Raw genomic sequence first — 23,066 nt, forward strand, 5'->3', positions numbered from 1 at the left:
GGAATGCATTTGGAACAGGCAGGGATGGTTATCAATTCTGCAGATGGCTGTGCCCAGGAATGATATAGACACAAAACGTATATAGACCCCTGAGGTGCCCAATTGACATCTCCTTTCCAGCATCACAAAAGAGGATAGCTTTTAAATGAATAAGGAATCCACACATCTGAGGGATAACACTGATAATTATGATCATTTTGGAACTGTAGAGATGGCATCTTTAGCAGACAGATTCTGGAGGCGGACTGAGTGGTTGGCCAGTGAAACCTGCCGTCTCCTTGGGTACTGGGCACCCCGAAGTCCAGAGTGGGGAAGGGAGCTGCCACAGGGGGCCCTGGGATCTGGCTCCCCGTCCCTGGATTCGGCCACCTCAGTGTCTGCCGTCTGCCTCACCAGTGACATGTCACACGCAGCAGGCTCTCTTGCTCGCTCTATGAAACATGTCCACTTCTCCTTTCTAGGGTCAGGGCCTGTGGTGGACCTGGCCGGGTTCCATCCGGACATCATCAGTGCCTCCCACTTGGAGGGCACTCACAGTGTGGTGGGTTCTCCTTCCTGGCCATTTTCATTGTGGAACAGGCCCTGACAAGTACAGAGAGGATGATAAATCCTCTGGGTGCCGCTGTGTGCCGAGGTGGGGCTGCAGCCCTGCTTGGGTCGGGAAGCCTGCGGAGGGGCACGGGCTGCCCCTTTCTTGCTGTGCCACTTTGCTTCTCTGAGCGTCAGTTTGCTCATGTGCCAGTTGGGGCGCAATTTTCGCCTGGCCCACCCTCGAGGCCTCAGCGAGCAAAGATGGTGTGAGTGAACGCATGGGAAATGCCACGTCTGGGGTACAATGTTTTGCAAACTGTAAAGGGGTCTGTGATGCCAGGACCCGGTTCTAACTCTAGTCCCCCAGCCTCAGGAGATCACCCCGGTCCCTGCTTGAGTCGAGGGGGTGTCTCCTTGTGGCTTCTTCTCCAATAGCAGTGGGCCTCTAAATCTCACCAGGCAGGAATGCCCTTCCCTTTGGTGTCACTTGGCCTTTGGAGGACCACTATCAATTAAGGCCTTTTCATTGAATAATAATTTCAATTAAAGGTGTGTTTTTTATTGAACATCTGATACCTTTATTGGTGTTATTAGAGCAACCAGCTTAATAAGGAACAATTATTCAAATGCTCATAAAAGAAGCCTAATGGCAGAGGGAGAGTCACATTTCATTGCAGGAGTCCCGTTCCACATCGGTTCCCAAGCATCACAATAAAAAACGATGTTTCCTCAATGTTTGCAAGTTTCTGCTTCCCTAGAACCTCTAATGCACGAGGCAGGCTGCATTAAATGTCCTCCAGGGTTTCATTATTGCTGGAGTTATCCTGAAAGTCATCCCTGAAACTCCGTGGCCAGGTACAAGGATGGATCATAAAAAACAAAATGTGCAAACCCATCGTAATGTCTGCATAGCCATGTGCGATTTATAGGCTGTGCCCACACACAGCAGCTCATTCGGCCTCCTCTGCCCTCTCTGGAGCCAGGTATATTGTTCCCATTCTGTTGATGAGGAAATCAAGCCTCAGAGAGGTTAAATGACTCTACTGAATTCCTTCTGGGAACACCAAGGTGAGGGGTATGGACGCATTGCTGCTGTCCAGGGCTCTCGTGACCCAGAGATCTTGGGCAGGGTTTTGCATTTGAAAAAGATGTCCAGGGTTTCTGTCTAGAGCCAGCAGAGCAAAGAAGATCCACTGTGGGTTTTTGTCAATGGATACAAAAATGTCTGAAAAAGGAAGGAGGACGGAAGGAAGCAAGGGAGGACGAGGCGCTGGGTCCGAGTCGCCAAGCGTGACCTAGTGAGCAAAATGCAGCTGACGTTTCTAGGTTTGTAGGCCAGGTTCGATGTTGCTGGGTAAATCGCTTCTAAATAATCTGGGCCTTGACCTATCAGTGGGACTCTCAGCAGCCTGTCTGGGCCGCTAGCGTGAAGTCGTCACCCCTCTCCACAGTGCAGCCTCCAGCTCACCTGTAGGCAGGTGGCCCTCAGTTCCAGGAGGCGGGTGACAGCCAGTAAACATCTGGTCCCAGGAAGGGGAGTGGGCGAGCCCCCAGTCAGAAGCAGCCTGCTCACCAAGGGTCTTCTGCTGCACTTAAAAAGCCATTCGAGACTGCGTGCCATGTGTTTAAAATATTTAGCGGGTTTTCAAATAGAAAAATGTTCTGTGTGGCTCTTCAAAGACTTTCTGACAACGTTCAGTTCCTAAAAGTGAGCAAGGCCCGTGCTCAGGGCTACTTCTGGGCAAGAGATAACCCTGGAGCAATACTGCGGAAATGAACATTTTATTAAAAAAAGAAGGGAGGGGGGATTGGAAAGAGAGTTGTCTAGGGTGGGCCTTTGAGGGCTGGGTGATGTTTAGGATATCGGAAGGCGTTGGATTCCGGGGAGGCTGTCGCCTGCAGTGAAATCTTGCCATTGTGCAGAGGGAAGTCTTGGAACCAAAGCGCTTCACAGACGCGGGTCCGGTAAGAGCTTCCCGGGCAGGACAGGTGGCCCTCAAATCCAGCCTGATGATCACATCGCTCTTCACCTGATGGTGAATTATGGACAGGAACTTCCTCCCTGTGCTGCTCCAAGTTAGTTTTAGAAGGTTTTTTTGTTATGTTTTGTTTTGTTTTTGAGATGGTCTTGCTCTGTCGCTCAGGCTGGAGTGCAGTGGTGCCATCTCAGTTCACTGCACCCTCCGCCTCCTGGGTTCTAGTGATTCTCTGGCCTCAGCCTCCCGAGTAGCTGGGATTACAAGCATCTGCCACCACACCTGGTTAAATTTTGTATTTTTAGTAGAGATGGGGTTTCACCATGTTGGCCTTGAACTCCTGACCTCAAGTGATCTGCCCACCTCAGCCTCTCAAAGTCCTGGGATTACAGGCGTGAGCCACGGTGCCCAGCCAGAGGCATTTTGTATTTAAACAAGAAGTGGAAACACTCGAGCTGTTTAGCACCTGTAGCTACCTGACTTCCGGTAGCTGCCATTTTGAGTTGAAAACCTTGTGACGTGGTCATTTCAGCTGTAGAACCACCTTCATTTCTGGCCTGCCTAGGAGCTCTGCATTTTCTTCTGATAGCCACGTTCCTCCCTCACCAGCCACAGAACTTTTCAGAAAATCTGTGGCCACCTAGATCAAGAAACAGGAAGTGTTTTGGAGCACTTCCCAGGGAAACAGAGATGATGAAAAAGAGATTGGGGGAAGGGAGGTGGCCCGACTACAAAACATGAAGAGCCGGAGCCACGGAGAGCAGTGAATCGATTAATCAGAGCGGCCGAAGGGCGGTGCAGGGTACAAGAACGCTCTTTAATTTGAAAATCTATGACCCTGGAGGAAGGGACGCTTCATTTGCGTTATTAGCTCCTGTGTCAGAAAGGGACGTTTATCTCTCTTCTATTACTTATTTATTCTGTCTAATTCCCAAAAAGGGTGTGAGGAGGAGTCTAAATATGGCTTCTGGCCAGCTCTCCTGCAAGGCTGTCTGAGCTAAGACATGACGTTCCCCAGCTACATTCACTAATAAGCTGAGGACAGAAATGCTGCCCAGAGAAGCCAGGCGCTTCCTCTGTTCGCTGAGGGTGCGCAGAAGGGGAGGGCTGTGGTGTTGGTGTGGCCTTACAGGGAGAATCACGGCCACCCAGGGCCTTGGGAAGGCGTCCCTGCCCTATCCAAGCTGGGAGGCTTCCCCTCAGGGGCTCCTTCACGGAGGAACTGAATTACCTGGAAGACTGAGAGAGGGAAATGTCCCAGACATCCAAAAAAAAAGAGTTGGCCGAGGTGGGCAGATCACAAGGTCAGGAGATCGAGACCATCCTGGCCAATATGGTGAAACCCTGTCTCTACTGAAAATACAAAAGAGACATGCTGGAGAAAGAAGAAAGCCTCAGAGGTTCCCCTTCAGCAGTTTTTACAAGAGAGATGAGGCCAAACTTCAGAATTCCATGCTCATTTGTGTTCTCCATATCACTGTCTTCTCATCACCAGCCACACAGACAGAAGAGGAGAGGAGAGTGAAAGAATCCCTGTGTAATGCCGAACTCGTAAAAGTATGGCTTGATTTCTCGTGTTGGTATCCTGCGCCAACTGGTTCTGAGGTCGTCGGGGAATCTCCACCCTGCCCCTCAGACAGCACAAAGCCTTCTGTGACGTTGCAGGCATGGGGTGTCTCGGAGAGGTCCTGGCCCCACAGAAACTGGCCCGCCCAGTTTCAGACAGAGGCACGGGCCACACTCAAGACTGAAGCCCCTGGATGGAATTCAGGGTACTTGGTTCTCAAGTCACTTGGCTTTTAAAAGATGGTTTCCAAATGAAGGTTTATGTGCCTATAAACACTGCTAAGTGTGCAGCCTTCCAGAAACATAATTAGTGGGTGGAAAACAAAAACGCCGTCTGTCTAGGATTTCCGAAGTCCTGCCATGGATTGGTGGAGAGGCTCAGACAGGGAGTGTTTTCTCCACTTTCCACCGCACCTTACCAATATTGGGTATGGTCATTGATTTGCACGTTTGACTTCACCAGAGACTGTGGCTCCTGTACTTCAGCATCTGCGTTCAAATCTTCCAGGTGGAAGAAAGTTTGAAAAAACAAAAGGGGTCTTTCAGGATCTCGTACGCCATGTCTTCTGCTGGGCTTGAGCTGGGATTCCTGTTCCTCTTGCTTCCCCAGCTAGTGAGTGTGGCGAGAGAAGCCGGCCATGTCTGCACCATCTCTTTTATGCAGAGCATTAGGAGAGGCACCTGCTGGAAGCGCAGCGAGCTTCACCCACGGGTGCAGGAGGACGCCCTCAGGACAGGTAGTGGAGGAAATGTGCAGTCTCCATTTTGTGACCATCTCAGTGACAAAGACCATGACGTTTTGGCTCTGTGCCATGAGTGTCCGCTACAATTTGCTGCCCGTGTCACCAGAGCCAGTTGCTGACACGTCAGCATTTGCTGCTCTTCATCCCAACTGCCCTGTCAGATGTGACGATGTTCTTACATTCCTTGGTATTCTGGCAGAGGACTTTGAAATACTCATTTAGGCCAGTGTGCCCCGCCCTCCCTGGGGGTCTGGAGGCGGAATTCCAAGCGGTGTTTGGGCGTGTGTGGGAGGACACGAGGTGGCAGCTGTCACAGTAGTAGCGGGTCTTCACAGCAGGTTAAACTTCTTTTCCTACGAATCCATGTTCAGTTGTACAGTGCTTTCTGCACAGACGGTGGTGTGGGAAACACAAGAATTTCCTATAGCTAAAAATCCCAAATGTTGCAGAGGTATTGCAGCTATTTCTCTTAAAAAAAAAAAAAAAAAGTTGGCCAAGGAGGGCAGATCACAAGGTCAGAAGATGGAAAACATCCTGGCCAACATGGTGAAACCCCGTCTTTACTAAAAATACAAAAATTAGCCAGGCGTGGTGGTGCGTGCCTGAAGTCCCAGCTACTCAGGAGGCTGAGGCAGGAGAATTGCTAGAACCCCAGAGGCGGAGGCTGCAGTGAGCTGAGATTGGGCCACTGCACTCCAGCCTGGGGGACAGAGGGAGACACTGTCTTATTAAAAAAAAAAAAAATGTTTTCAGGATAGTACAGTTTGATTTGTGTTTTTGTACAACTTCCTGGAATCAAATATTATCAGAATTGTTTGTTCTCAAAGAGGGCAGGGCGGTGATCTTGCCCCCCTCCCTGGGAAGATTTGGCAAGATCTGGAGGCATTTGGTCCTCACGACTGGGGGAGGTCGGTGCTTCTGGCATCTGTTTAGTGGGTGCAGGCAGAGGACGCTGCTAAACATCCTGCAATGCACACGACAGTCCCCAGTGCCCAAAGAACTAGGATGTAAATGTCAGTGGTGCCTTGACTGAGAAACCCTGGCCTAGATGGTTTCGGGTATGGAGCGTGCTGGAGGGTTGGGATTTGCCGGGGCCTTTACACAGTCCAACCTTGACAGAATTCCTACTACGGGATCATATTCTCACAGACACGATCTCCGTGGCTTCGGAGGTAATGGAGATAAGAACCCTTTTCCTTTGGGGGAGCAAGGCGGGCCTTACATAATTGAAATAACTGGCGCACGTCCAGGTGCCAGGGCCGCCTGCCCACAGACCCTGCCTCTTCGGCCCTCCAGCCGGCTGGAGACAAGGCCGGGCCTGCTTGCAAGCGGCCCTGCCGCCCATCAGGCAGGGCACGGGGATCCAGGATCTGGCCGGGCCGCACACTCCAGGCCAGCGGCCCCGCGGTGCCCACGCCCCACTACCGCTTCTCACGCTGTCTCTGCCTTTCTGTCCGTGTCTCCCCAGGTAAAGATGAGCCTTCCAGCTACATTTGCACAACATGCAAGCAGCCCTTCAACAGCGCGTGGTTCCTGCTGCAGCACGCGCAGAACACGCACGGCTTCCGCATCTACCTGGAGCCCGGGCCGGCCAGCAGCTCGCTCACGCCGCGGCTCACCATCCCGCCGCCGCTCGGGCCCGAGGCCGTGGCGCAGTCCCCGCTCATGAATTTCCTGGGCGACAGCAACCCCTTCAACCTGCTGCGCATGACGGGCCCCATCCTGCGGGACCACCCGGGCTTCGGCGAGGGCCGCCTGCCGGGAACGCCGCCGCTCTTCAGCCCCCCGCCGCGCCACCACCTGGACCCGCACCGCCTCAGTGCCGAGGAGATGGGGCTCGTCGCCCAGCACCCCAGTGCCTTCGACCGAGTCATGCGCCTGAACCCCATGGCCATCGACTCGCCCGCCATGGACTTCTCGCGGCGGCTCCGCGAGCTGGCGGGCAACAGCTCCACGCCGCCGCCCGTGTCCCCGGGCCGCGGCAACCCTATGCACCGGCTCCTGAACCCCTTCCAGCCCAGCCCCAAGTCCCCGTTCCTGAGCACGCCGCCGCTGCCGCCCATGCCCCCCGGCGGCACGCCGCCCCCGCAGCCGCCGGCCAAGAGCAAGTCGTGCGAGTTTTGCGGGAAGACCTTCAAGTTCCAGAGCAATCTCATCGTGCACCGGCGCAGCCACACGGGCGAGAAGCCCTACAAGTGCCAGCTGTGCGACCACGCGTGCTCGCAGGCCAGCAAGCTCAAGCGCCACATGAAGACGCACATGCACAAGGCCGGCTCGCTGGCCGGCCGCTCCGACGACGGGCTCTCGGCCGCCAGCTCCCCCGAGCCCGGCACCAGCGAGCTGGCGGGCGAGGGCCTCAAGGCCGCCGACGGCGACTTCCGCCACCACGAAAGCGACCCGTCGCTGGGCCACGAGCCGGAGGAGGAGGACGAGGAGGAGGAGGAGGAGGAGGAGGAGCTGCTGCTGGAGAACGAGAGCCGGCCCGAGTCGAGCTTCAGCATGGACTCGGAGCTGAGCCGCAACCGCGAGAACGGCGGCGGCGGGGTGGCCGGGGTGCCGGGCGCGGGGGGCGGCGCGGCCAAGGCGCTGGCGGATGAGAAGGCGCTGGTGCTGGGCAAGGTCATGGAGAACGTGGGCCTGGGCGCGCTGCCGCAGTACAGCGAGCTCCTGGCCGACAAGCAGAAGCGCGGCGCCTTCCTGAAGCGCGCGGCGGGCGGCGGGGACGCGGGCGACGACGACGACGCGGGCGGCTGCGGGGACGCGGGCGCGGGCGGCGCGGTCAACGGGCGCGGGGGCGGCTTCGCGCCGGGCGCCGAGCCCTTCCCCGGGCTCTTCCCGCGCAAGCCCGCGCCGCTGCCCAGCCCCGGGCTCAACAGCGCCGCCAAGCGCATCAAGGTGGAGAAGGACCTGGAGCTGCCTCCCGCCGCGCTCATCCCGTCCGAGAACGTGTACTCGCAGTGGCTGGTGGGCTACGCCGCGTCGCGGCACTTCATGAAGGACCCCTTCCTGGGCTTCACGGACGCGCGCCAGTCGCCCTTCGCCACGTCGTCCGAGCACTCGTCCGAGAACGGCAGCCTGCGCTTCTCCACGCCGCCCGGGGACCTGCTGGACGGCGGCCTCTCGGGCCGCAGCGGCACGGCCAGCGGAGGCAGCACCCCGCACCTGGGCGGGCCCGGGCCCGGGCGGCCCAGCTCCAAGGAGGGCCGCCGCAGCGACACGTGCGAGTACTGCGGCAAGGTGTTCAAGAACTGCAGCAACCTGACGGTGCACCGGCGGAGCCACACCGGCGAGCGGCCTTACAAGTGCGAGCTGTGCAACTACGCGTGCGCGCAGAGCAGCAAGCTCACGCGCCACATGAAGACGCACGGGCAGATCGGCAAGGAGGTGTACCGCTGCGACATCTGCCAGATGCCCTTCAGCGTCTACAGCACCCTGGAGAAACACATGAAAAAGTGGCACGGCGAGCACTTGCTGACTAACGACGTCAAAATCGAGCAGGCCGAGAGGAGCTAAGCGCGCGGGCCCCGGCGCCGCGCACCTGTACAGTGGAACCGTTGCCAACCGAGAGAATGCTGACCTGACTTGCCTCCGTGTCACCGCCACCCCGCACCCCGCGTGTCCCCGGGGCCCGGGGGAGGCGGCACTCCAACCTAACCTGTGTCTGCGAAGTCCTATGGAAACCCGAGGGTTGATTAAGGCAGTACAAATTGTGGAGCCTTTTAACTGTGCAATAATTTCTGTATTTATTGGGTTTTGTAATTTTTTTTGGCATGTGCAGGTACTTTTTATTATTCTTTCTGTTTGACTTCCTTTGAGAGATTTTGTTGGGTATCCATCCCTTCTTCTTCTTCTTCTTTTTTTTTTTTTTAAACCCGGTAGTAGCCTGAGCAATGACTCGCAAGCAATGTTAGAGGGGAAGCATATCTTTTAAATTATAATTTGGGGGGAGGGGTGGTGCTGCTTTTTTGAAATTTAAGCTAAGCATGTGTAATTTCTTGTGAAGAAGCCAACATTCAAATGACTTTTAAAGTTGTTTACCTTTTTATTCCTTCCTCTTTTTTTGTCCTGAAATAAAAAGTGGCATGCAGTTTTGTTTTAGTTTTTTTGATTTTTTCTTTTTGGGGTGGGGGGGGTGTGGATGTACAGCGGATAACAATCTTTAAAGTTGTAGCACTTTGTTTCAGAATTGGAATGGAGTTGTAGCACTCATGACGTCCCAAGTAAAGCGGCCTTTTCTGTGTTGATTTCAGTTTTCATATTACATAAGGGAAACCTTCGGTGGTGGTGCTGGGGGAGGCACCCCACAGACTCAGCGCCGCCAGAGATAGGGTTTTGGAGGGCTCCTCTGGGAAACGGCCTGACAGCATTCTGAGGTTGTGCATGACCGGCAGATACTATCCTTTTCTTGGAGTGTTGGTGTGCCCTGGGGTGCCATGGCTGCTATTCGCTGTAGATTAGGCTAAATAAAATGAGCTGAGGGTACCTTTTTGGGGAGATGGGGTGGCCTGCAGTGACACAGAAAGGAAGAAACCAGTGGTGTTCTTTTAGGCTTTTTTCTGGCTCGATGGCTTCTCTCTCTCTCTTTTTAAATCACCCCACCACATAAATCTCAAATCCTATGTTGCAGCAAGTGGTCATTGATCATTTCCCAAGCAGACGAATGCCCTAATGAATTGAAGTTAGTGTCTCATTTAGTGCACACTGATGATATTGTAGGGGTGGGTGGGGTGGGGATCTTGCAAATTTCTATTCCCTTTTACTGGAAAAGCAGGGGAGGAGTTCCATCAGAAGGTACCCAGCGCTACTTCCCAGGTTTTTTTGTTTTGTTTTCTATCTCATTAGGTTGGAAGGTACTAAACATTGAACTGTTCAGATTAGACATTTGAATTCTGTTGACCCGCACTTTAAAGCTTTTGTTTGCATTTAAATTAAATGGCTTCTAAACAAGAAATTGCAGCATATTCTTCTCTTTGGCCCAGAGGTGGGTTAAACTGTAAGGGACAGCTGAGATTGAGTGTCAGTATTGCTAAGCGTGGCATTCACAATACTGGCACTATAAAGAACAAAATAAAATAATAATTCCTAGGACAGTTTTTCTACTGCCATTCAATTTGATGTGAGTGCCTTGAAAACTGATCTTCCTATTTGAGTCTCTTGAGACAAATGCAAAACTTTTTTTTGAAATGAAAAGACTTTTTAAAAAAGTAAAACAAGAAAAGTACATTCTTTAGAAACTAACAAAGCCACATTTACTTTAAGTAAAAAAAAAAATTTTTTTCTGGTTGAAGATAGAGGATATGAAATGCCATAAGACCCAATCAAATGAAGAAATAAACCCAGCACAACCTTGGACATCCATTAGCTGAATTATCCTCAGCCCCTTTTGTTTTTGGACAACGCTGCTTAGATACGGAGTGGAGGTGATTTACTGCTGAATTAAAACTCAAGTGACACAAGTTACAAGTTGATATCGTTGAATGAAAAGCAAAACAAAAACAATTCAGGAACAACGGCTAATTTTTTCTAAAGTTAAATTTAGTGCACTCTGTCTTAAAAATACGTTTACAGTATTGGGTACATACAAGGGTAAAAAAAATTGTGTGTATGTGTGTTGGAGCGATCATTTTTTTTCAAAGTTTGCTTAATAGGTTATACAAAAATGCCACAGTGGCCGCGTGTATATTGTTTTCTTTTGGTGATGGGGTTTTAGTATATATTATATATATTAAAATTTCTTGATTACTGTAAAAGTGGACCAGTATTTGTAATAATCGAGAATGCCTGGGCATTTTACAAAACAAGAAAAAAAATACCCTTTTCTTTTCCTTGAAAATGTTGCAGTAAAATTTAAATGGTGGGTCTATAAATTTGTTCTTGTCACAGTAACTGTAAAGTCGGAGTTTTAGTAAATTTTTTTCTGCCTTGGGTGTTGAATTTTTATTTAAAAAAATGTATAGAAACTTGTATTTGGGGATTCAAAGGGGATTGCTACACCATGTAGAAAAAGTATGTAGAAAAAAAGTGCTTAATATTGTTATTGCTTTGCAGAAAAAAAAAAAATCACATTTCTGACCTGTACTTATTTTCTCTTCCCGCCTCCCTCTGGAATGGATATATTGGTTGGTTCATATGATGTAGGCACTTGCTGTATTTTTACTGGAGCTCGTAATTTTTTAACTGTAAGCTTGTCCTTTTAAAGGGATTTAATGTACCTTTTTGTTAGTGAATTTGGAAATAAAAAGAAAAAAAAAAAAACAAAAACAAACAGGCTGCCATAATATATTTTTTTAATTTGGCAGGATAAAATATTGCAAAAAAAACCACATTTGTATGTTAAGTCCTATTGTACAGGAGAAAAAGGGTTGTTTGACAACCTTTGAGAAAAAGAAACAAAAGGAAGTAGTGAAATGCTTTGGTTCACAAATCATTTAGCTGTATACATTTGTTGTCGGAGTTGGCCTACACAGAGAACCGTTCGTGTTGGGCTTCTCTCTGAACGCCCCGAACCTTGCATCAAGGCTCCTTGGTGTGGCCACAGCAGACCGGATGGGAAATTCTTTATCTGTGTTGAGTGGAAAAAAATCAGTTTTTGTAAAGATGTCAGTAACATTCCACATCGTCCTCCCTTTCTCTAAGAGGCCATCTGTAAGAGGAAAGATGTGGAGGAGAGAGAGCGAGAGAACATCTTCCTCTACCATCACTTCCGTGGCGGTCACCACCACCACCTCTCCCGCCCTTACCAGCAGAAAGCAATGCCAACTGTGCTTCTTTAGTACTTGAGACATTGTGAAACAAACGCAAATGTCGTAAATGGAGCTGGTGATTCAGCTGGGTCCAGGTGAAGTGACCTGCTGTAGAGACCGGCCCAAATTGGATTTCAGGAAGGAGACCTCATCACAGCCAGGACCTTCCGTGCCATGGAGAGTGTTGGCCTCTTGTCTTTCTTCCCTGCTTTGCTGCTTTGCTCTCTGAAACCTACCTTCCGTCAGTTTCCGAATGCGAGGGCCTGGGATGAATTCGGTGCCTTTCCATATCTTGTTCTCTCTCCTTCTCCTGCGTTTCCTCTCCATCCTTCATCCTCCATTGGTCCTTTACTCATTTTAAAAACATTTTTATTTATTTATTTTTCTTTCTTCCTTTCTGTCCTTCCCCTAACCCTCCCTTTGAATTTTTTTTTTTTTTTTTGTAAAGCCAAGTAGCTTTAAGATAAAGTGGTGGTCTTTTGGATGAGGGAATAATGCATTTTTAAATAAAATACCTATATCAGGAAGCCATTTTTTATTTCAGGAAATGTAAGAAACCATTATTTCAGGTTATGAAAGTATAACCAAGCATCCTTTAGGGCAATTCCTTACCAAATGCAGAAGCTTTTCTGTTTGATGCACTCTTTCCTCCTTGCCACTTACCTTTGCAAAGTTAAAGAAGGGGGGAGGGAACGGGAGAGAAAGCTGAGATTTCAGCTTCCTACTGCAGTCTCCTACCTGCAGTTCCGGGGGCTGCCGTTGCCTTCGGATGCCCCGTTGAGGTCCTGGAGTGCCTCCAGGACAGTCCCCTGTAGTCATAACAGTTAGCCAGTGCTCACCAGCTTACCAGAATGCCAGGACTAAGCCATCCCAAAGCACAAGCATTGTGTTTCTCTGCTGACTGCAGAGAAGAGAGAATCTTGCTTCTCTTTCATGTTTAAAAAACCAACATGGAAGCAGGTGATCCAGAGAGAGAGGCCTCTAGCGTGGGTGACCCAGCCGATCTCAGGCCGGTTTCCACACTGCCACAACTTTGTTCAAAGTTGCCCCCAATCGGAACCCGCCACTTGCCATTAGAGGGTCTTTCATGGGGAGAGGAGGAGACTGAATTACTCTAAGGAAAATGTGAGACGTAAGGAAGTCAGCCTTTCATCCCGGTCCTAAGTAACCGTCCGCCGAAGGTCTCGTGGAACACAGGCGAACTCGTGATTTTGGTGCTCCTTGTAACAGCCCTGCAAAGCAAAGTCCCATTGATTTAAGTTGTTTGCATTTGTACTGGCAAGGCAAAATATTTTTATTACCTTTTCTATTATTGTATGAGCTTTTGTTGTTTACTTGGAGGTTTTGTCTTTTACTACAAGTTTGGAACTATTTATTATTGCTTGGTATTTGTGCTCTGTTTAAGAAACAGGCACTTTTTTTTATTATGGATAAAATGTTGAGATGACAGGAGGTCATTTCAATATGGCTTAGTAAAATATTTATTGTTCCTTTATTCTCTGTACAAGATTTTGGGCCTCTTTTTTTCCTTAATGTCACAATGTTGAGTTCAGCATGTGTCTGCCATTTCATTTGTACGCTTGTTCAAAACCAAGTTTGTTCTGGTTTCAAGTTATAAAAATAAATTGGACATTTAACTTGATCTCCAAACCTTGTCCTTTTCTGTGTCTTTTAAAGGTGGGGGACGGATAGCTTATTTCCAAGGGCGAATTGAAGGTCTTTCTCCATTTTCTTCCTGACCCAAATCTTTAAGCCATAGAGGATGATGGGAAATCACGGCAAGAGAGATCTATGGTTCTCTTAACCCCTGCACAGCAGTGTGATCTGGAACAGTGGTTCTTGGCTCAGTTGCGCATTGGAATCTTCTGGGAGCTTTTGAAAATCTCAGGGTCCAGGAGACATCCCAGACCAATTCTGTTAGAATCTCTGGAGGCATGTCCCAGTATCGGCATTTTTGAAAAGGATCCATGTGCTTCTCCAATCCAACTGAGCTTGCGAACAAGTAGTTGGAAAGAAAAAGCACTTGGCTAGGAACGATTAGATTCAAGTCGAGCCTAATTCAGTTCCCATTTCCTCAATACCTAGAGAGAGCTGCTGTGAGCCGTGGAGGGATGAAAATCCAGTGAGAAGGAGACCCTGCCCCAAGGCACTAAATGACTCTGTGCCCTTGGGCAGGTCCCCTTGATTTTCCCATTTGTGAAATGAGGTTGATGAATTTTGTGAAAACTCATCCATGAGTTTTGACAAAATCATACAAGAACACTTCCTTCTTCCCCATGTGCTGGGTGTTAACGGATTTGAGGAAACTTTCATTGGGGATGATCAGTCAGGCCTTGAGGATTGAAGGAGCTTTAACTTGGCATTTCCCAGTGCTGGGCCTGGAGCAGCCAACAAGATGGGTTAGAAGGAGGCAGCGCTGTGTGTCCCAGTCACACAGGCACTAAGGCATTTCTGGTTTTCTCCAACTGAGCAAGAGAGAGGCAGAGCTCACCCATGAGCATGAGGGAACCAGGGCCCAGTGGGTTTTTGACCATTCATTTTCTCTGCTTTCTGTTCTTAAAGAGTCAAAGAACAATCTGCTCACACCACTTCTGCAGACTATCACTGGCCACTGACGTGAACCAGGTACCAAGAATTCAGACTGCCCAAGAATCTTCACAAAGAGACTCTACAAGAATGAGAACACCAAGCTATGCTAGCTAAGGCGATCTGTGGGCTCTGCTCACAGAAATGACAACAAAAACAATGGCAGCATGTCCCTCTACGTCCTGTCTTCATGCCACACAAGATGTTGTTCTCCCGAGGCCACTGTACAAGCAGTGGGGTTTGAACTCCAGCACCAGAAATGGAGCTGACGGTCATTCGGGACACTCGCCTTGCTTTCTCGGGGCTTGAGGAATAAGAATTCCCAGAGAGAAAATTCCCTTTTCCATAGGTCCTGGGCTCTAAGTCTTCCCCAGTGGGCTTTAAAGCAGATATTTGAGACTTTTCTTTCTTTCTTTCTTTTTTTTTTTTTTTTTTTTGAGACAGGGTCTTGCTGTGTTGCCCAGGCTGGACTACAATGGTACTTGTTCACGTAAACAGTTCTGCAGCATCACAGACCCGACTGTGAAAATAGGTTTCAGTATGACTCCCTGCTGCCTTCCCAGAGTTTGCACTTCAGTGGGCAGAAGGGGACATCCATCTATCTGCTCAGTCGTTCATTCTCTTAACTCTCCTGGAGTTCCTACTGCATGCCCCACCCTCCTAGGCCAGGGGCTGCAGTAACTGCCCTGGAATAACTCCTGGTTAGCTGGGGAGGCAGTGAACAGACAATCAATGCTCAGTCTGCTGGGCAGGAGCATAGGGCCTACCAGGAGGCTGGAGGAAATGTTCATGCCCTTCATTACAGAGGAAAACCAGTGCTCGTCCCACTGTGCCTGGCCACAGCCCACACTGTCACCCTTTACTATGGTTTATTGCTCATCGACCATAGCGAAGATGCAATTGTGTTTCTGTGATCTTTTATAATTAAAAATTTTTAAAATATGTCATGCTCAGTTTAGGATGCGTCCCAGGCTGTGAGCCAGGGGTGCTGTCTAGAGGACGTGGGTGGTCCCCTCCCTGTCCAAGTCTCAAAGTGAGAAAGTGATGCTGATGCATTTGCTCATGGGCCAGGTCCCATAAGGGCTTTTTTTTTTTTTTGGCTGAAAATGCACTGTAGGCTGCAGTTTGTAAGGGCTAGGCCGGACTCCCAGCAAAACAAGGAGCTACCGAGGACAGGGAGAGTGCCTCTTTCTCTTTTACTAGTCCGACTCCTTCCCATCAGCAAGATCTTACTAAGCACCTGCTCCTTGTCCTATGGTGCAGCGGGGAAGCAACTGTGCAGAGCCGAGGGGTTGGTAAGCGAAAGAAAAAAATGAAGGGTCAGACCGCAGGTAACACCTCAGACCCCTGACTACCTTTGGCACTTGGCAAGACCCAGCCCTCTTGCCTGTGTTTGGAGACATAATTGAGGGTTCGTTTTTGTTACCTGTATCATGTTTCAACCACATTTCCCTCTTCCCTTTGCAAAGCTCTGGGGTGGTGTGTATCAAGAACCCAAACGATCTTCTGACTATTTGATCTGGTGATGTCATTCTTGGAAACATACTAAGAATACTAATTAGTGATTCCTAGAGAGAGGAAAAGCTTTGCGCCTATAGATGGCCATTTCAGCATTTTGTTAAATGCTCTGTGAATAACTTGCATCTTTCCTCATTCCTCAAGATTGTGAGCAGGCCAATAGGAAATCTGACAAAGCATAGATAAGCAGCAAAACATCAGAACCAGAGGGATGAAAAGCTCTAGTAAGATGTCTACACCTATGTAAAAGTACTGCCTAGAGAAGAAGGCCATATGTTGCTATACTTAAATCATAAACTTGAGTTTAAACTTCTTTTTAGCCAAAGGGAAAAAAAGAAGTGTACACACTGCTTATGATTCATGCAGACCAAGTATGTCAGGGGTGACATGCATTATAGCGAAATTTTGGCAGCTGCCTCCATATTCAACAGTAAAGGAGTGAATGAGTGAAGAAGAGCCCCTTCTGTTATGGAGTATTTGCACACACTGAAAATGCAGGGGTCGAAGAGTTTGGTGGTAACAGGAGAACCATGTACAAGATAACGTTAACTTTTAAAATAATTGCAAATGTTCATCTGCTATGAGTCTAAGTGATCTAGCTAAAGGGATGTGTGGACATGATGTGCATCCGACACAGATGCTTGGGAGGAAAGGCTCTTTGGGAAGGTATTTCTCCTACCTTGTCCAAATTTGCAGGAAGTTAGTCCTGTAGCCTTTGCAACTGAAAATATTCAAATGAATGTGTGCTGGACACACTCTCACAGATGTCTCACCAGGATCTTCTATCTCTTGGAGCCATTTGCTTGGCTAATGATGACTTTCTGAGGACCATAAAGGTCTGCACGCATCACCCCTGGATGATGTGGAAAAGCTTTGCTCTCTGCACAACCAACACTAAGCACAACACAAGTCATCTTTTTCTTTTTTTATTAATCTCTAAAATCATCCTAAGGAAGCTACAATACAGCCAAAGATTTAGCTCCAAAGATGTTCACTGTGTCTATATTTACAATAGCAAAAACTGGAAATAAAGAAAATGCCCAGTAATTTGGGATTATATAAGCAAGGGATAGGATGTCAATGCAATGGAACATTAGGCAGTTATCAAAAATACTGCTGTCAGAATAACATACATGGCGTTGGAGAGGTGTTCATGATGGACACATTAGGGGGTTAGTTATCTACTTGTGATCTCATGAAGATGCAATGAATCAAACAAAAGTGTGGGCAGGAAATGCAGGGGAGGGATCATGGTGGCTGTTTGTGGATTACATCGTAGCAGGACCCCTTAGGCTGCATGAAGAGGGACTGACTGTCATGGTGGGAGCTAAAGTGGGGGTTGTCCACAGAAAGAAGATGGTGGCTTGGACTTAAATCGAAAAAGGTAAGAAGGAGGTGGTAAGCAGATCTCTGATCCAGTGTCTGTTGCGGGTGCAAAGAAGAGCTAATAGGATTTGCTGATGGATTAAGTATGGAGTGAAGGGCAGAGAGGCATCAGGGGTGACCAGAAGTTTCTCGGCTGAGCAAAAGGATGAATGGCTGTTTACCAACCTGGTGGAAGACTAGAGATGTGTGAGGAGGTGGGGCAAGGGGAAAGGGAAGCAAGAGTTCTCTCTGGAACAGGAGGCTAGAGAAAACTAGTTAAATGCGTACAATGTTTTTATCACCAGGTCACGGAGAGAATTCAGAAATTAAGACCAGGCCAGGCATGGTGGCTTATGCTTGTAATGTATTTTCATCTGCCATTGATGGCTCTTTCTGAAACTGGCTACAAGAAAAATTCTTGTTACCTAACAATTCACTCTACTGTAGCTGATGAAAATAAACAGAAAAGTTGTTAAAGATGCTTTCCATTGTGTGTGTGTGTGTGTGTGTGTGTGTGTGTGTTAGGGTGTGTTATTCACCCAGGCTGGAATGCAAGTATAGGTGTCCAGAATTTTCCAGGTGTTTGGTTCACTGCATACTCAGACAGTTACAAATAGTAATTAACTGAATCCTCATCATATCCCTATAAAGAAGGTGTTATTATTGCCCCATTTTTTACTGATGAGGAAACTGAGGCAAGACCAGGTTACATGATTGGGCCAAGATCCCGCACCTTGTAAGTGGCAGAGCCAAGTAAAAACCCCAGGCAGTCTACACCCAGCATGCCTATTAGTGACTACACTGCGCTGTTGCTTTGCGGTCCCGTATGTATGCATGTATTTTGAGACAAAGCCTTGCTCTGTCTCCCAGGCTGGAGTGCAGTGGAGTGATCTCGGCTCACTGCAACCTCTGCCTCCTGGGTTCAAGCAATTCTCCTACCTCAGCCTCCCAAGTAGCTGGGTTTACAGGTGCCACCACCATGCCCTGCTAAATTTTATTGTATTTTTAGTAAAGACGGGGTTTAACCATGTTGGCCAGGCTGGTCTTAGACTCCTCACCTCAAGAATTCCACTTTCTTCAGCTTCCCAGAGTGCTGGGATTACAGGTGTGAGCCGCCATGCCCAGCCTCCATTGTGTTGCTGACGTACACTGAACACGGTCGTTTCGTAGTCTTGCTTAGCCCATTCCATTAGTCCAAGTTCTCTCGTGTTTTCTCCACTAAGGACTCTCATGGATCTGATTCCCTAGTGGTTTGTGATTTCAGATTGTGAGCTCATCTTTGTGGGTTTCCCTTCGGTGTGTCTGATGTGTCCTGGTTTGAGAAAATATCCTTCAGCACACCTTCATGGCTGCTTCTACTGGAGCTGAGAGCCTCCAGTTATTCTGGAAAGGGAGTGGATATCTGGATCCTACACATTCTGGCCCCAGCACCTTTTCCCCATCCCATGGCTCAGGTGGGCAACCCTCTTGATTCACCACTTCCTGATGAACGTAGCTTTTCTCAAGGCTTAAGCCGGGGGTTCCATTCCAGGTGCCTAGCCACACGTGGACTTGTGCCCATATGGACACTGGAGACCTCATCTCTAGTTTCATGTGTGGGTCTGAAACCCATGAACTATGAAGCCAGTTCTCACTCTGGCTTTGACTTCTTCAGCTTTCAGGGATTCTCTTTCTTTTGAGCTTAAATATATGTACACATATTTATTAATACACACACACATATATATTGTTTTATGTGTGTGCATGTGTGTAGCTATAAAGTGAGATAACAAGTGTTTCTGATACTTTTTTCTTCTAGAAGTCTTGTCACTGATTTCTAGAACTTAGCAATGGAAAATAAATATCTGCCTTGGTAAGTCAATACATTTCTTTTTGTATTTGAGCCACATAACTTGTTGCATTTTCCTTTTTTGCTGAGACTGCCAGGGAGTTCTGTGTTCAACTTAATGTCAATCATAGCCACCGTATTAGTTTGAGACTTTTTTTTTAAAGAAATTTCTCCTATCTATGTTATTATTCTTGATTTACCATTGTGACAGCCATATTGTATATGTAATCTTATTGTAACCTCCCAAGTATGTCTTAGAAGATGCTAAGGTAGAGAATTATTAATAAATAAAGAGATAACTGCCTCCACCCCAAGAAGCCATTCCAGTATACTGCTCGTGCTATGTCTGAACCTCCCTGGCTGTGGTCAGTCACAGACTCATGGCTGCTCTGGTCTGTGGGGTTGCACTGCTTCAAAGCATCTTGTGTATTGTTTGTTTTCTCATGAGCTTTGAAAGTTTAGTGCAGTGGAAGGAACCTGGAATTTTCATTTGGACACACCTGAGGCTGAGTGGGAATCTCAGCTCTGCCTCTTACCAGGAGTCCGTAATCTCTCAGCCTCAGTTTCCTTATCTGTAAAACAGTGACAAGGATTTTTATGCTACAGAGCTCTTATGAGGATATCAAGCAAGAAAATGTAAACAAGTGCCTGGTACATGGAAGGTGCAAAATTCCATTTGCCTTCCCTTTCCTTCGCCACTGGTGATTCCCAGGTTCCTAGAAAGTCCCTGATCCCACCTCATGCCCCTTCAGCCTCTTTGCTCCCTGCTTCCCACCCCGTCCCCAGCCCCCACACTTTGTAGTGAACTGAGAGCTGTTGGTGAAGGCTCACTCCGTGTCCTCTCCCCCACGTGTGTGCTTCAGGGGAGCTTTGCCTGGTGTTGTCACGGTGACATCCACTTGGCACAGCCCTGAGAGCCTGGCAGCTGGGCAGGGGGTGGCTGGCATGTGAGGAGGGGGCCAGCTCCAGAGGTGGGCTACTGCCCCGCCCGGCCTCCCCTTCACTCTCCAGAAGGGGGCTGGAAGACCTGGCAGCTGGGAGCAACATTTTCCCGCCTCTCTCTCACGCTCGCTCACCTCTCTGCCTCGGGTTCTCACCCGGCCTGGCTGCCTCTCCCGGAGTCTCCCTGCCTCTTTCTCCAGCGTGGTCTCTGCTCACTTTTCTAGTCTCTCCTTACGCTCTCGCCTGACCTCACCTTTCCTCCTCTGTCTCCTGTCTCCTGTGCACACCCCACGAGCACCTCTCTGGGCAGAGACCCTGTTCCTCCCTGCCCAGCACCCCACCCTGGCTCATTCCCAAGGCTCTTGGAAAGGTGGAGACCCTGTCCAGAAGCCTGGCTGCCTTTTGGAGAAGGCCCCACAGGTTCCTGGAAGACGTGGAGCCGAAAAACCTTATTAGTCTGGTCTTTCTCACACTTGCACTAGAAGAATCCTTTTTAGAAGCGCTAGTTAAAATGCACATTCCCGATTTGCACTGCTCAGAGATTCTGGGTCCATAGGTCGAGGGTGGGGCCTGGAATGTGCATTTTCTTTCTCTCTCTCTCTCTCTCTTTTTTTTTTTTTTTTAATTCTCCTGCCTCAGCCTCCTGAGTAGCTATGACTACAGGCGTACGCCACCACACCCAGCTAATTTTATATATTTTTAATAGAGATGGGGTTTCACCAGTTGGCCAGGCTGGTCTCAAACTCCTGACCTCAGGCAATCTGCTCACCTTGGCCTCCCTAAGTGCTGCAATTACAGGTGTGAGCCAATGTGCTTGGTTGGAATGTGCATTTTCAGCACAACTCCTGAGAGCTCTGATTCAGGGGTTTTTTGGACCACATGTGGGGAGCTCTGTGGGGGTCAAATGGATGTTCCTCTCCAGGACTCCTTCTCTGCCTGCGCCCGGGCAGCTGGGGCCTCCTGGCTCCCTGTCTACAGCTCTTCCTGAGGCTTCAGTCCCAGCGAGGCTGACAGGGGACAGACTGAGGGACAGGAAGACCCCGCAGACTCAGGGCTCAGGCCACAGGTGGTGGTGGTGCGGTGTGGGAGGGTGGACTGGGGATCTTCAGCCCTGCCTCGAATCCCAGCTCTGCCCGCAGTCCCCCAGATGGCTGGTCTCATAACTTCTTGTCTCCTTCTCTGCAAATTGAGGCAGATGAGTGATCTCCACAGCCTCTTTGAGAGGATGGATGAGGTAACGAGCAAGGAAGGGCTCTGAAGAGCTTACGTTTCTAGACATGTATCCAAAAATGATGAATGTGTTAAATAAACAAAACAAAACAAAAAAAACCCGATGATGGCAATTCCCAGCCACTTCATCTGCCACAAAGCGTGCCTCAGATGAGCCCCGCTGTCCCCGGAGCGCTGGCAGCTTCTCTCTAGACTTCGCCTTTCTTTGTATTCTTCCCTCCTTCAGAAGTCCTGTCCCTTCCCACCCAGACCCAGTGGGACGTGTGGTTCCAGGTCCCCTCTGCCCCTCCCCTGGACTCCACGCATCCCAGACTGCGAGCTATTTTCTTACCTTTGGGCACATCTGCCCTGGCCCAGTGCCCTTGGCTTTAGGCATGACAGGTCTGGAGAGCTTAGTGGGGGAGAAGGAGGTGGTGTCCTGCTGTGCTAGGTGGGGGCATACTCACCTGTGGGGTGTCCAGAACCCTGGAGGATCCCCCATTCTCTCCCTCACAGGTGCTATTAGAGCAGCAAGCTAAAGGGGTTTAATGCCAGGAAACAAGAGCCAGCCAGGGATTTGCTCTGTGGGCTGTAAGGGAGGCTGGGCTTGCTTTTGCCATGGGACCTTCCTTGCCAGGCCCCTTTGGATTGCGGAAACCTTTGGGTCCCTCCCCAGCCTGCCCACTGCCTCCATTCTGGGCTCCTACAAGAGCTTCCCTCATGAATCCCTTGGTTTTTAGCCTCAGAGAAGCTCTGAAGCCAGACTGACCTGGTCCAGAATCCCTTTCAGCCTCTTCCTGTCTGTGCCTCAGTTTCCATTCTGTGTCCCAGTTTTCTCAACTGTAAAATGTGGACAACAGAACCTCCTTCCTGCAGTTGGTGAGATGATTAAGTAAAATACAGCATGCCAAGTGCAGAGAACAGTGGACCCAGAAGGCACCTGGCTATTTCACGCCAGCTGTGGTCATAATCTCCAAGTTCCAATGACCTGATGTCATAAAGGTTTCTTGCTAGTGTTACAGTCCCATGCAGTGGTGGACAGCTTTCCATGGGTGTCAGGGACTCTAGCTCCTTCTGTCTTGTTTTGCTGCCATCTTCTAGAGCTGTGCCGTCCAGTATGGTAGCTGCCAGCAACTATTTAAATTTAAAATAATTAAAAATTAGCAGAACTAAAAAGTCAATTCCTTAGCTACAGTCTCCACATTTCCGGTGCGCAGTAGCCACATGTGGCTTGTGGCTATCAGACTGGACAGCGCAGGCAGAATCTTCCATCCTTGCGTGAAGTTCCGTGGGTGAGTGCTATCTAGAGTCTCCCTGCGGGTCTCTGCTGTGTCCTCTGCATTGAGCTGTTCACAATGGAAGGCATGTGAGTCTCATGCAGGGCTTCTCATGGGCCAGGCCAGGGAGTGGTATTGCTCCTGCCCTGTCTGCTTGGCCAGAAAGCCCTGAATTAACCTGACCCCAGCGGAGAGGGCTCCAGCATGGCACTCAACCCCTTCACAGCTGGATCCAACACATCTGTTCAGTTTCACCTTCTTCTGTCCATTTCCCATCGCCAGTCCATCTTCACAGCCTCACCCTCCCATGCGGGTGAAGGAAAGAGAGTGCTGGCCATTGGTGTACTGTGAAACCCCTCAGAAGACTCCTTTCTAGAATGTTCAGCCAACTTCCCCTCACATCTCATTGGCCTGAAGTGAGCCCCAGGGCAGTTCCTGAACAATTCCACAGCCAGAAGAATGCCCTGGGCCAGTTGGCTCTGCTGCCGCGCATGGGAGAAGGCTGTAGGAAATGCCAGGGAGCCAACCACTGGGCCCTAACAGTACCCGGTCCGTGCCTGGCACTCTGCTGGGCCCTGGAGGTGCAAGTCTGACCTTGGGATGGTCTCTGCTGCCAGGGAGTTCAGAGCCCTGTAGCAAATCTCACCTGTAAACGAGCAGGTGCCAGCACCGGGTACATGTGAGGGTCGGAGGCAGGGTGCGGGTGCTGGGGACCGTCAGCTGAATGGCCGGGGATCTCCAGGCACCATCCTGTGGGTCTCATGAACCCTGACAGCTCGTGT

At 49.5% G+C, this 23,066-nt stretch overlaps 1 protein-coding gene across 6 annotated transcripts in view; it reads left to right on the forward strand.

Annotated features, from left to right (window-relative positions):
- Positions 1-13,209, forward strand: part of BCL11B (BAF chromatin remodeling complex subunit BCL11B) — a 99,599-nt gene extending 86,390 nt beyond the window's left edge. For 5 of the 6 annotated variants that reach the window (XM_032287458.1, XM_032287463.1, XM_032287460.1 and 2 more), the window contains one exon: positions 6,285-13,209. In XM_032287458.1, the coding sequence (XP_032143349.1) occupies positions 6,285-8,329 (2,045 nt within the window). In that variant the 3' untranslated portion in view covers positions 8,330-13,209. The remainder of the gene's footprint in view (positions 1-6,284) is intronic. The other variant, XM_032287462.1, reaches the window with a different exon arrangement.
- The last annotated feature ends 9,857 nt before the right edge of the window (positions 13,210-23,066 follow it).

This window comes from Sapajus apella, unplaced genomic scaffold (assembly GCF_009761245.1).
Source record: "Sapajus apella isolate SASKATOON/1434 unplaced genomic scaffold, GSC_monkey_1.0 scaffold20, whole genome shotgun sequence".
In the NCBI taxonomy this organism is placed as follows: domain Eukaryota; kingdom Metazoa; phylum Chordata; class Mammalia; order Primates; family Cebidae; genus Sapajus; species Sapajus apella.